Raw genomic sequence first — 13,866 nt, forward strand, 5'->3', positions numbered from 1 at the left:
TGGATGAAGACTTCTCCCGGCTTCGTTGAGGACTTCTTGCTGCTTGGATGAGGATGGATGTCCGGTCTTCAAAAACTGTAAGTGTTAGGTTTTTTGAAGGGTTTATTGGGTGGGTTTTATTTTTAGATTAGGGTTTGGGCACAGAAAAAGAGCTAAATGCCCTTTTAAGGGCAATGCCCATCCAAATGCCCTTTTCAGGGCAATGGGGAGCTTAGGTTTTTTAGGTAGGTTTTTATTTGGGGGGGTTGGTTATGTGGATGGTGGGTTTTACTGTTGGGGGATTGTTTGTATTATTTTTTTACAGGTAAAAGAGCTGATTTCTTTAGGGCAATGCCCTGCAAAAGACCCTTTTAAGGGCCTTTGGCAGTTTAGTGTAGGCTAGGGTTTTCTTATTTTGGAGGGGCTTTTTTATTTGGATAGGGCTATTCGATTAGGTGTAATTAGTTTAAATATTTGATAATTTCTCTTTTATTTTCTGTAATTTAGTGTTTATTATTTTTTGTAATTTAGATAAAACATTTTTGTAATTTAATTTATTTAATTTTAGCGTAATGTTAGGTTTTAGTGTAAGACAGGTTAGGTTTTATTTTACAGGTAACTTTGTATTTATTTTAACTAGGTAGTTAGTAAATAGTTAATAACTGTTTAATAACTAATCTACCTAGTTAAAATAAATACAAACTTACCTGCAAAATAAAAATAAAACCTAAGATACCTTCAATGTAACTATTAGTTATATTGTAGCTAGCTTAGGTTTTATTTTACAGGTAAGTATTTATTTATTTTTAAATTGGAATAATTTAGTTATTAATTGTAATTTTTATATGGAATTATTTTAATTAGGTTAAAGTTAGTGGGTGTTTATTATAGTGCCGGCGATGTCCGGAGCGGCAGATTAGGGGTTAATAATTTTATTTTAGTGTTTGCGATGCGGGAGGGCCTCGGTTTAGGGGTTAATAGGTAGTTTATGGGTGTTAGTGTACTTTGTAACACTTTAGTTATGAGTTTTATGGTACAGCTTTGTAGCATAAAACTCATAACTACTGACTTTAGATGGCAGTACGAATCTTGACGGTATAGGGTGTACCGCTCACTTTTTGGCCTCCCAGGCAAAACTCGTAATACTGGCGCTATGGAAGTCCCATTGAAAAAGGACTTTTTAAAAGGTGCGGTAGTTACGTTGCGTGGCGGCCAAAAAAGTGTGGGGTACAGCTGTACCTACAAGACTCGTAATAGCAGCGGTAGTGAAAAAGCAGCGTTATGAAGCTTTTTCAGTCATTACGCAAAACTTGTAATCTAGCCGAGTGTATCTAGACACATATGCCATGAACACATTCCGGGTAAATGTCAGCTACAAATAACTCCTATAGAGAGTATTCCTCACAGTCGTCAAAATAACAGATTTACAAAACTAAGACAAAGGGAGACATATTGGGTCTTTAGATTCCAGACCTTATTTCCATTGGGTCTTAATGAGGTAATTGGTTCGGTAGCTTTTGTTTAAACTTAATATTGCCGACCTTTATTATATGTTTAAGGATATATAGCTATCTGTAACAGGGTATATTTATTACCATATCTGTAGAAAGATATTTTAGGAATTATGTACACCGGAATTTCCACTACCATATTGTTATCCTGTGTTTTTTTTTTATTTGGTTTATAATTGGATAATACATTAACAAATTATGTACAAACATTCAGACTCAGCTATAGCTTGATACTCTCTTTATACTCTCTCTTACACCTCCATAATATCACATAGATAGCATTAGACACGATTTAGATCACTGTAATATGCATTATTTCCCCTTGTACTAAAATCAGGGATACACATTAGTAACACATCGAACATTGATATGGTTGTATTTATCATATATTATTGCACTGGTAACACTATTCACTTTATAATATATTAGTTTGGGTTTGTTTTGAAATACTATGATATATGTTGGGTATGAACATAGTCGCAATTATCCATGATTGTGAGACTCACACTGCAACTATATAATGTCACTTAATTTTCAAATATATACTTATTTTATTATATTTAAGAACCACTTATTGGAGGTGGTCGACATTGTGAACATTTAAATTAATTAATTAATTAACTTATTAATTATTATGGACATTCACGATTGTGATCTTACATAGGATCCCGATGTCCACTTTTTTACATAACAATTGTTATTTTTGGCACTTCATAAATCACCAATTTTTATATATATGCAATAAGAACTATTGATCATACATCAATAGAGTGACTATATTAATATTACTATATAGACTCTGGATAGTTATTATCACTTACTTGAGTACAAAGCACTGATTATGTGTCTACCTGCAGGCAGTATCATTTAGTACAAATAGAGGCGAAGACAACATTGATATATACGTTTGATATTGTTTGAAATTTGATCAATAATTTGTATTTGTTAAGTTTTGTGATATATTATCCCTTTAAGTTGATGAGGATCATAGTACAGTATTGGCCCCTTATAAAATGATAGATTATGTACCTTTAATAACGGCATATACATTTACAACACTATCAAGCCAGTGATTGGATCCGTGCATATCACGTCACTGGTAGTGGGCGTTCTATACTGACAACTTTTTCGTCATTGTTCTTGGGACCAATCACTTTCAGGGATCACGTCCCTGACTAAGTATTGATGGCTGTTCGGTTCCGTGATACACATCCACATCAGCGATTCACGCATAGTAGCTGAGATAGGAATTGCCATTTTAGACACTGCTTGTTGAGTTAATCATGCCTACTAATTAAGTACTCATTTATTATTATTTGTGATTAGCGTTCGCACTGGTAAGTTGGCGAACAATAGCTAAGATGAAACTTGCCAGTTTTATACATATTATTCACTAGTAAACTTAGGGCTCTATGGAGGTGAGAGGTGATTGATCAAAATCATTGAGTCACACATGTGCACAGATATTGACAAGCTGTGTACTGGATTACAACATATGTCAAGACAAAGGTATGGCAATCTGGGTGTGTGGAAATGAAGGATTCCTATTGGATAATAGATGTGTATGGAAGGGGAGGGATTATTACACCTGATAGTAGCGTAGCCCTATTTAAGGGCAGATTTGTTTGTTTGTAACATGCCTGATGAAACGGTTATCATCGAGAAATGCGTTGTATGGTTTCTCTAAATCTATGCTAGAGATCATACTAAATTAAGCATGGGCTGTTTTTAAACTGTGTTTTTAAATAAATTCACTTTGATGTTTTTAACTCTCAATGCTTAGTATTACATCTCTTAGCTAACGCTACCTATAGGGTGTAAACCTTCCCTCTGGCTGTTTGGCCTCTGTTCCTGAGTTTCTGTTTTCCTTCACTGGGGGGACTCGTTTTGAACGGTGCTCAGCTAGCTGAACTGCTATAGAAATCCAGCCTGCTCCTATAGGCATGACTGAATGCCTTTCCTGAATGTGAGTACTCTGTGTATATCCTTTCTGCTTACATCATACATTGCGCACATTTGGCGCCTCTTTCTGTTCCATATTTTATCATAGATCGTCCATCCTTGATGAAGTAAGAGAGCTGCCTATCTACCTCCTACACCAAGTCCACCACCTTCGGATATCGTTGTTGTCAGGATTTGGAGCTATAAGTATATAGCTATTGACTTTGCTTGTTTCTTATCCCATTATATTCTCCACCCATTTATTTGGGATATTGGGACATAAAGAATAATACTTTATTTCAATTGTATATTTATTTGCACAGTTCTTATCTCCACACTTTGTTTATATTGTTCTGAGTGCCCCTAGAGGATATATAATAGTATATCCTGTTGGTTTTAAAGTTAAAAACAAACAGTTTTTTCTCCACCGACAACCTGGCTTGTGCAAAAATGGAGTCAATGGAGAAAAAAGTTGAAATAAAACCTAATGCTTGCGAAAACAACATCACATTTCTTCTGTTAAGTGTGATCAGTGCACGGGTCATCATTACTTCTGGGATATTAACTGCTCCCCTACAGGAAGTGCAAGAGGATTCACCCAGCAGAGCTTCTATATAGCTCCTCCCCTCTACGTCACCTCCAGTCATTCTCTTGCACCCAACGACTAGATAGGATGTGTGAGAGGACTATGGTGATATATTTAGTTTTTATATCTTCAATCAAAAGTTTGTTATTTTATAATAGCACCGGAGTGTGTTATTCCTTCTCTGGTAGAATTTGAAGAAGAATCTACCTGAGTTTTTTCTATGATTTTAGCCGGAGTAGTTAAGATCATATTGCTGTTTCTCGGCCATCTGAGGAGAGGTAAACTTCAGATCAGGGGACAGCAGGCAGATTAATCTGCAAAGAGGTATGTAGCAGTTTATTATTTTCTGACATGGAATTGATGAGAAAATCCTGCCATACCGTTATAATGTAAACTCAGCCTTGAATGCAGTAGATGTAGCTGATATCAGGCTGTCATGTATGTATATTTTACACTTCAGTTTTCTGGGGAATGGTACTTCCTGGTTTTTAGACTGTATACATAGACTTAACCTAATTTGCAGGGACTTGCAATAGGTTTTAAATGACAATTAATTCTTGAGGTAAAACGTTTTTTTGCTGGCATGTAAAAACGTTTTTTTCTCTGAGGTACTGGGTGAAAAAATGTTTTGGGCACTATTTTTCCACTTGGCAATAGTTTTGGTTTAAATTAGAGCAGTTCACTGATCCCTCTCACTGTTATGTGTGTGGGGGAGGGGCCGTTTTTGGCACTTTTACTATGCATCAAAAAAACTCAGTCAGAGGTTCATTTTCTTCCTGCATGATCCGGTTCATCTCTACAGAGTTCAGGGATCTCCAAAGCCTTTTTTTGAGGGAAGTAATCATTACAGCAGAGCTGTGCTGATTGTATTGACTGTGATAAAAAAAAACAAAAAAAAAAAAAAAACGTTTATTTGTGTATTTTTTTCTGCTGCCTGGGTTAGTTATCATTGCTGAGGGGAACAATCCTTTGCTAAAACTGTATATTCTGACAAAGATTGATGCTATAACTTAATTATTTTAACTGTTATAATTTTTTTCTGTGCTTCTTAAAGGCACAGTTCGTTTTCATATTATTTGTAAATTACTTTGAAAAGTATTTCCAAGTTGCTGTTTATTTGCTAGTGTGTTAAACATGTCTGATTCAGAGGAATATCTCTGTGCTATATGTGTTAATGCCAAAGTGGAGCCCAATAGAAATTGATGCTACTTTAAAAAACAGTCAATCTGTACAAATTGAACATATTTCACCAAACAACGAGGGGAGAGTTATGCCGACTAACTCGCCTCACGTGTCAGTACCTGCATCTCCCGCTCAGGAGGTGCGTGATATTGTAGCGCCGAGTACATCTGGGCGGCCATTACAAATCACATTACAAGATATGGCTACTGTTATGACTGAAGTTTTGGCTAAACTACCAGAACTAAGAGGTAAACGTGATCACTCTGGGGTGAGAACAGAGTGCGCTGATAATGCAAGGGCCATGTCTGATACTGCGTCACAGTTTGCAGAACGTGAAGACGGAGAGCTTCATTCTGTGGGTGACGGTTCTGATCCAAATAAACTGGACTCAGACATTTCAAATTTTAAATTTAAGCTTGAGAACCTCCGTGTGTTACTAGGGGAGGTATTAGCGGCTCTGAATGATTGTAACACAGTTGCAATCCCAGAGAAAATGTGTAGGTTGGATAAATATTTTGCGGTACCGACGAGTACTGACGTTTTTCCTATACCTAAGAGACTTACTGACATTGTTACTAAGGAGTGGGATAGACCCGGTGTGCCTTTCTCACCCCCTCCTATATTCAGAAAGATGTTTCCAATAGACGCCGCCACACGGGACTTATGGCAAATGGTCCCTAAGGTGGAGGGAGCAGTTTCTACTTTAGCTAAGCGTACCACTATCCCAGTGGAGGATAGCTGTGCTTTTTCAGATCCAATGGATAAAAAATTAGAGGGTTACCTTAAGAAAATGTTTGTTCAACAAGGGTTTATATTGCAACCTCTTGCATGTATTGCGCCTGTCACGGCTGCAGCAGCATTTTGGTTTGAGTCTCTGGAAGAGACACTTCAATCCTCCACACTAGATGACATCACACACAAACTTAAATTCCTTAAGTTAGCTAATTCATTTATTTCAGATGCCGTAGTACATTTAACTAAACTTGCGGCTAAAAATTCAGGATTCGCCATTCAGGCACGCAGAGCTCTGTGGCTGAAATCCTGGTCAGCTGATGTTACGTCTAAATCTAAATTGCTTAATATTCCTTTCAAAGGGCAGACCTTATTCGGGCCCGGCTTGAAAGAGATTATTGCTGACATTACAGGAGGTAAAGGTCATGCCCTGCCTCAGGACAAGGCCAAAGCCAAGGCTAGACAGTCCAATTTTCGTTCCTTTCGTAATTTCAAAGCAGGAGCAGCATCAACTTCCTCTGCACCAAAACAGGAAGAAGCTGTTGCTCGCTACAGACAAGGCTGGAAACCTAACCAGTCCTGGAACAGGGGCAAACAGGCCAGAAAACCTGCTGCTGCCCCTAAGACAGCATGAATTGAGGGCCCCCGATCCGGGACCGGATCTAGTGGGGGGCAGACTTTCCCTCTTCGCCCAGGCTTGGGCAAGAGATGTTCAGGATCCCTGGGCGTTAGAGATCATATCTCAGGGATACCTTCTGGACTTCAAATCCTCTCCCCCAAGAGGGAGATTTCATCTGTCAAGGTTGTCAACAAACCTAACAAAGAAGGAAGCGTTTCTACGCTGCGTACAAGATCTTTTATTAATGGGAGTGATCCATCCAGTTCCGCGGTTGGAACAAGGACAAGGGTTTTACTCAAATCTGTTTGTAGTTCCCAAGAAAGAGGGAACCTTCAGGCCAATCTTGGATTTAAAGATCCTAAACAAATTCCTAAGAGTTCCATCGTTCAAGATGGAAACTATTCGAACAATTTTGCCCATGATCCAAGAGGGTCAGTACATGACCACAGTGGATTTAAAGGATGCTTACCTTCACATACCGATTCACAGAAGTCATTACCGGTATCTAAGGTTTGCCTTTTTAGACAGGCATTACCAGTTTGTAGTTCTTCCATTCGGACTGGCTACGGCTCCAAGAATCTTCACAAGGATTCTGGGCACTCTTCTGGCGGTACTAAGACCGCGAGGAATTTCAGTAGCTCCGTACTTAGACGACATACTGATACAAGCTTCAAGCTTTCAAACTGCCAAATCTCATACAGAGATAGTACTGGCATTTCTAAGGTCGCATGGATGGAAAGTGAACGAAGAGAAAAGTTCTCTCTTTCCACTCACAAGAGTTCCCTTCCTGGGGACTCTGATAGATTCTGTAGAAATGAAGATTTACCTGACAGAGGACAGGTTAACAAAACTTCAAAATGCATGCCGTGCCCTTCATTCCATTCAACACCCGTCAGTAGCTCAATGCATGGACAGAAATTCTCTTCTCTGGTGGCTTTATCGGCCACATCTGTCCAGGGGAATGCCATTCAGCAGGCCAGACTGGTCAATTGTAACAACAGACGCCAGCCTACTAGGTTGGGGCGCTGTCTGGAATTCTCTGAAGGCTCAGGGACTATGGAATCAGGAGGAGAGTCTCCTTCCAATAAACATTCTGGAATTGAGAGCAGTCCTCAATGCTCTTCTGGCTTGGCCCCAGTTAACAACTCGGGGGTTCATCAGGTTCCAGTCGGACAACATCACGACTGTAGCTTATATCAACCATCAGGGAGGGACAAGAAGCTCCCTAGCAATGATGGAAGTATCGAAGATAATTCGCTGGGCAGAGTCTCACTCTTGCCACCTGTCTGCAATCCACATCCCGGGAGTGGAGAACTGGGAGGCGGATTTCTTAAGTCGTCAGACTTTTCATCCGGGGGAGTGGGAACTTCATCCAGAGGTCTTTGCCCAAATACTTCGACGTTGGGGCAAACCAGAGATAGATCTCATGGCGTCTCGACAGAACGCCAAGCTTCCGCGCTACGGGTCCAGATCCAGGGATCCGGGAGCGGTCCTGATAGATGCCTTGACAGCACCATGGACCTTCAGGATGGCTTATGTGTTTCCACCTTTCCCGATGCTTCCTCGATTGATTGCCAGAATCAAACAGGAGAAAGCATCAGTGATTCTAATAGCGCCTGCATGGCCACGCAGGACTTGGTATGCAGATCTGGTGGACATGTCATTCTGTCCACCTTGGTCGTTACCTCTGAAACAGGACCTTCTGATTCAGGGTCCTTTCAAACATCAAAATCTAACTTCTCTGAAGCTGACTGCTTGGAAATTGAACGCTTGATCTTATCAAAGCGTGGTTTTTCTGAGTCAGTTATTGATACCTTAATACAGGCTAGGAAGCATGTTACCAGAAAGATTTACCATAAAATATGGCGTAAATACCTATATTGGTGCGAATCCAAAGGTTACTCTTGGAGTAAGGTTAGGATTCCTAGGATATTGTCTTTTCTACAAGAAGGTTTAGAAAAGGGGTTATCCGCTAGTTCCTTAAAGGGACAGATCTCAGCTCTGTCCATTCTGTTACACAAGCGTCTGTCAGAAGTTCCAGACGTTCAGGCTTTTTGTCAGGCTTTGGCCAGGATTAAACCTGTGTTTAAAGCTGTGGCTCCACCATGGAGTTTAAACCTTGTTCTTAACGTTTTACAGGGCGTTCCGTTTGAACCCCTTCATTCCATTGATATAAAGTTGTTATCTTGGAAAGTTCTATTTTTAATGGCTATTTCCTCGGCTCGAAGAGTCTCTGAGTTATCAGCCTTACATTGTGATTCTCCTTATTTGATTTTTCACTCGGATAAGGTAGTTCTGCGTACTAAACCTGGGTTCTTACCTAAGGTAGTCACTAACAGGAATATCAATCAGGAGATTGTTGTTCCATCCTTGTGCCCAAATCCTTCTTCGAGGAAGGAACGTCTTTTGCACAATCTGGATGTAGTTCGTGCCCTTAAATTTTATTTACAGGCAACTAAAGATTTTCGACAAACGTCTTCCCTGTTTGTAGTTTACTCTGGTCAGAGGAGAGGTCAAAAAGCTTCTGCTACCTCTCTCTCTTTTTGGCTTCGTAGCATAATTCGTTTAGCTTATGAGACTGCTGGACAGCAGCCTCCTGAAAGAATTACAGCTCATTCCACTAGAGCTGTGGCTTCCACTTGGGCCTTTAAGAATGAGGCCTCTGTTGAACAGATTTGCAAGGCTGCAACTTGGTCTTCGCTTCATACTTTTTCCAAATTTTACAAATTTGACACTTTTGCTTCTTCGGAGGCTATTTTTGGGAGAAAGGTTCTTCAGGCAGTGGTTCCTTCTGTATAAAGAGCCTGCCTATCCCTCCCGTCATCCGTGTACTTTTGCTTTGGTATTGGTATCCCAGAAGTAATGATGACCCGTGGACTGATCACACTTAACAGAAGAAAACATAATTTATGCTTACCTGATAAATTCCTTTCTTCTGTAGTGTGATCAGTCCACGGCCCGCCCTGTTTTTTAAGGCAGGTAAATATTTTTTAAATTATACTCCAGTCACCACTACACCCTTGGCTTCTCCTTTCTCGTTAGTCCTTGGTCGAATGACTGGAGGTGACGTAGAGGGGAGGAGCTATATAGCAGCTCTGCTGGGTGAATCCTCTTGCACTTCCTGTAGGGGAGCAGTTAATATCCCAGAAGTAATGATGACCCGTGGACTGATCACACTACAGAAGAAAGGAATTTATCAGGTAAGCATAAATTATGTTATTGTCAATTGCGCTAACCTGACATGAAAATAATATATTTCATATTCCAATGTTCTTTTCATATCTGAATATGTTCTATTTATTCATAAATAAATATTTCTACATATATATGATGGTTTTGTAAACAAATATATATTTATACCTATATATAGAGATGATTATATATAGGTATATATATATATATATATATATATATATATATATAGGTATATATATATATATATATATATATATATATATATATATACATACATACAATATATATAGGAATATCTATTTATAAATACATAGAACATATTGTGCTATGTGCAGAACATTGGAATGTTAAAAAATATATACAGTAAATACATAGTTAAACACTTTATTAAATATGAATATTGCATAAATGTATTTTTACATGCTCAAATGCACATATATATGTCTATATATGTGTACGTATATATTAATGTTTTTATATGTGTATATATGTCTGTAAATACATATATACACATATCAATACATATGTATACATATATAGACATATATATATACTGTGTGTATATATATATATATATATATATATATATATATATATAAATATATGAAGAAAAGAGGGCGCCACATAGGGTGATATCGTTTGGTACAAAAAGCACAAGCGTGGAAAATGTAATGCGCTTACCAAAAGCTGTGGTACTGTTCTATGACCAGTACTATCTCGCCTGCTAGCACTTGAATCAGTGGCTAGTACACTGTCAGACGGTCACTTTTAGGATCTTCTCTTTTGGATGTCGGCTCAACTGTTAGAGCAAATGAGCGGATTGTTTAAAATCTTGTATAGTGGCGCTGGATAAAAGGTGACGGACAACTTCCAAGTATAAAAGAATACAGGCTTTATTGTATAACGCGTTTCTTGGTGGTCGAGAAACGCGTTATACAATAAAGCCTGTATTCTTTTATACTTGGAAGTTGTCCGTCACCTTTTATCCAGCGCCACTATACAAGATTTTAAACAATCCGCTCATTTGCTCTAACAGTTGAGCCGACATCCAAAAGAGAAGATCCTAAAAGTGACCGTCTGACAGTGTACTAGCCACTGATTCAAGTGCTAGCAGGCGAGATAGTACTGGTCGTAGAACAGTACCACAGCTTTTGGTAAGCGCATTACATTTTCCACGCTTGTGCTTTTTGTACCAAACGATATCACCCTATGTGGCGCCCTCTTTTCTTCATATTTCTATAGCAACACTCCTGCTCTCTGGGACATAGAGGAGCTGCCCACCGGGACCTGACCGTCAGGAACACCACCCATCCAGGGACTTTAGCCATCACGGCTTTTTATCATCTGACTGTTTGAAACAACTCTATACGACTACCACTGTAAATATTTCTTTTTATTTGTCACATACTCCCTCTTTTTCAAATAGCGCGCCTTTACATCCCCCTCTGGGATATCACATATATATATATATATATATATATGTATGTGTGTGTGTGTGTATATATATATACTGTATATATGTATATATATATATATACATCCATCTTTAGGCATGTATATGTATGCATCTCATTGTTAAAGCCCTTTGGCAGTTTTTTTTTAACACCTGAGATCTCATATCTTTGAGCCCTTTTAACTTTTTTGTGCAATATTTTTTTAGAATAATATTTATTAGACAGTGTTAATATGAGTGTATACAATATATAAACAACAAAAGAAGTGCCTCGTGTGTAGTCACAAGGTAACGGCAGGCACACAGCGGATAGAACAGTACTCACAGTTTCAGGAGAGCACCCAAACTGTGCTATTAGAGGCAGGCTGGATATTTGACTGCAGTCCAGCTTGCTGAATTCTGGTCAACAGGAACGCTGTGTTACTGTAACATAACCACCAGTCCGATAAGGTAGCTCAGGCTCATAAATGGCAAGGTTAAAAGTTTAAAACTCAGTACATTTATTTGTTTAAATGATGCATACTGTATAAAATTTATAAAACCAAGTGCCATATACAATGAGCAATATAATCAAATTTACTACGCGTTTCTCGGCGGTAACACCGTTTTATCAGGCATATCAATATAAGTGTAACTGTACTATGTAATTTATTCTTAAAGTGTTTTGTGCAACTTTTTAATTTTGCAAAACAATTAACCACAGCTCTGAGATCACGGTAAGGATTCTAGCGTAAATCAAGATTGAGCTAGCGAAATCACAATTTTGCGCCACTTGCAATATCAGAGCAAACTATTACGGAAACCCTCGCAAACTCGATTGTGCTCCACTTGTAATCTACCTCCTAGTGTATTTTATATGCTGGTTTGTCTCACATGCCTACAGTATCATCATACAGACTCCATTACAACTAAATCAGCTTTATACAGCATCATCTGAGGTATCCAGCAATACTTTAGTTTTACAACCTATTCACAAACGCATTCTCCAGCCTGGGGTGTAAAATGTAGCTTGAGACATCATTATATTAATTGCACATTTAACACAGACACTTTACACACCAGAATATGAACTACAACATTTTCACTGAAGTTTTTAATTTATTGTTATATTTTTTTTAAGTGAAAGATCTGCAGTGGATGCATCGTACATACAGGAATTTAATGAGATTTTGAAGGAAGCCAGATCAGTTGAAGTTCATTTAAAGCAGAAACGGGAAAGTCTTAGAAATCGACTTACTATGATTGCTAATAAATTACAAAGATAATATCAGGACAAATTTACATTTATCTTTATGTTCTGACACCTGTTCTCTACATTAATATTCCACAAATAGACTGTTTAGCAATTATCTTAAAATGTATTTTGTTTTCATGAACTGTACAGAATAGCATATTGTCCTTAATAACAGTTTTTTTAATGGAATGCTCCACAGATTGTATTAAAAACATTTACATCTGCACACTGTATCCGTGTTTATTTATAACACATCATGCCTTTAACAACATATCTGTAAAACATCTTAAGGAAAACAAACACAATGATAACAATATAAACAAAAACAGTGTTGTTGCAATAAGATAAAAAGCTCTACATATCCAACCTTTCCTCTTTTGCTTCTGTTGTGAAATAGCAGGGATTCACTATGAAATCACATTTGTTTAATAATATTTTATACAGGATCTTGCCATATTTTTATAATAATTTATCAACACAAATAATCATGAATGCTGGTTTTGACATTAAATGATGTATATTAAATTATTATAATTATTTGTAGACAGGGGTCAAGTCCTACAACAAAAAGTGTGGGAACTCACCAAGACTCCCCCTCACAATAAATATTGTTTTATATATATATATACACACACACACTGTATTTATATGTATATAATCTATACACTTTGGTTAATTAAAGCAAATTAAATCCAATGAAGAGTTGAATAGTTGCCTTTGGGCCTGAGAGTTTCACCCACTTAAAGGCCCATAAATACAGTAGATTTGCATAATCAACAAATGCATGATAACAAGACAATGGAATACCACTTAGTCTGAACTTCAAATAAGAAGTAGATTTTTTTCTTACAAATTTCAAAGTTATGTCTATTTCCACTCCCACTGTATCATGTGACAGCCATCAGCCAATCACAAATGCATATACGTATATTCTGTATATTCATCCACATGCTCAGTAGGAGCTAGTGACTCAAAAAATGTAAATATAAAAAGACTGTGCATATTTTGTTAATAGAAGTAAATTGGAAAGTTGTTTAAAATTGCATGCTCTATCTGAATCATGAAAGTTTAATTTTTACTTGAGTGTCCCTTTAAGGTGAAATAGTCCTATCTCTGCTGAGGGGATCTAAATAACCCCTGAGCAATTCACAGAGAAATGTAAGCACCATGTGTTCCACACAGTGCAGGGTGATCACACAGCAGGACCGCTGACAGGCTTGTATTTAGTGTACTGTAGGAAGTGTTACTGACCATTACTAGAGGATTTAACTATCCCTCTAACCAGACTGTGCTCCAGCTCCTCCCACCAGCAACAGAAGTGTTTACTGAAGTGTTCTCTGTCTAGAGGGAACTTCTCATGCGTTCCTGCTTGACTTGACCCCTGTTTGTAGAGCACCAACAGATTCCATAGTGTTATAAACATACAAAGGTAGC

General features: G+C 38.0%; 1 protein-coding gene across 1 annotated transcript in view; it reads left to right on the top strand.

The window, feature by feature from the left end:
* LOC128638790 (testis-expressed protein 12-like) overlaps positions 1-12,463 on the top strand; it is a 32,178-nt gene extending 19,715 nt beyond the window's left edge. Inside the window, exon 4 of the mRNA XM_053690925.1 lies at positions 12,319-12,463. Coding sequence (XP_053546900.1) covers positions 12,319-12,463 — 145 coding nt within the window. The remainder of the gene's footprint in view (positions 1-12,318) is intronic.
* Positions 12,464-13,866: the final 1,403 nt, after the last annotated feature.

The sequence above is a fragment of the Bombina bombina genome, chromosome 8 (genome assembly GCF_027579735.1).
Source record: "Bombina bombina isolate aBomBom1 chromosome 8, aBomBom1.pri, whole genome shotgun sequence".
In the NCBI taxonomy this organism is placed as follows: Eukaryota; Metazoa; Chordata; class Amphibia; order Anura; family Bombinatoridae; genus Bombina; species Bombina bombina.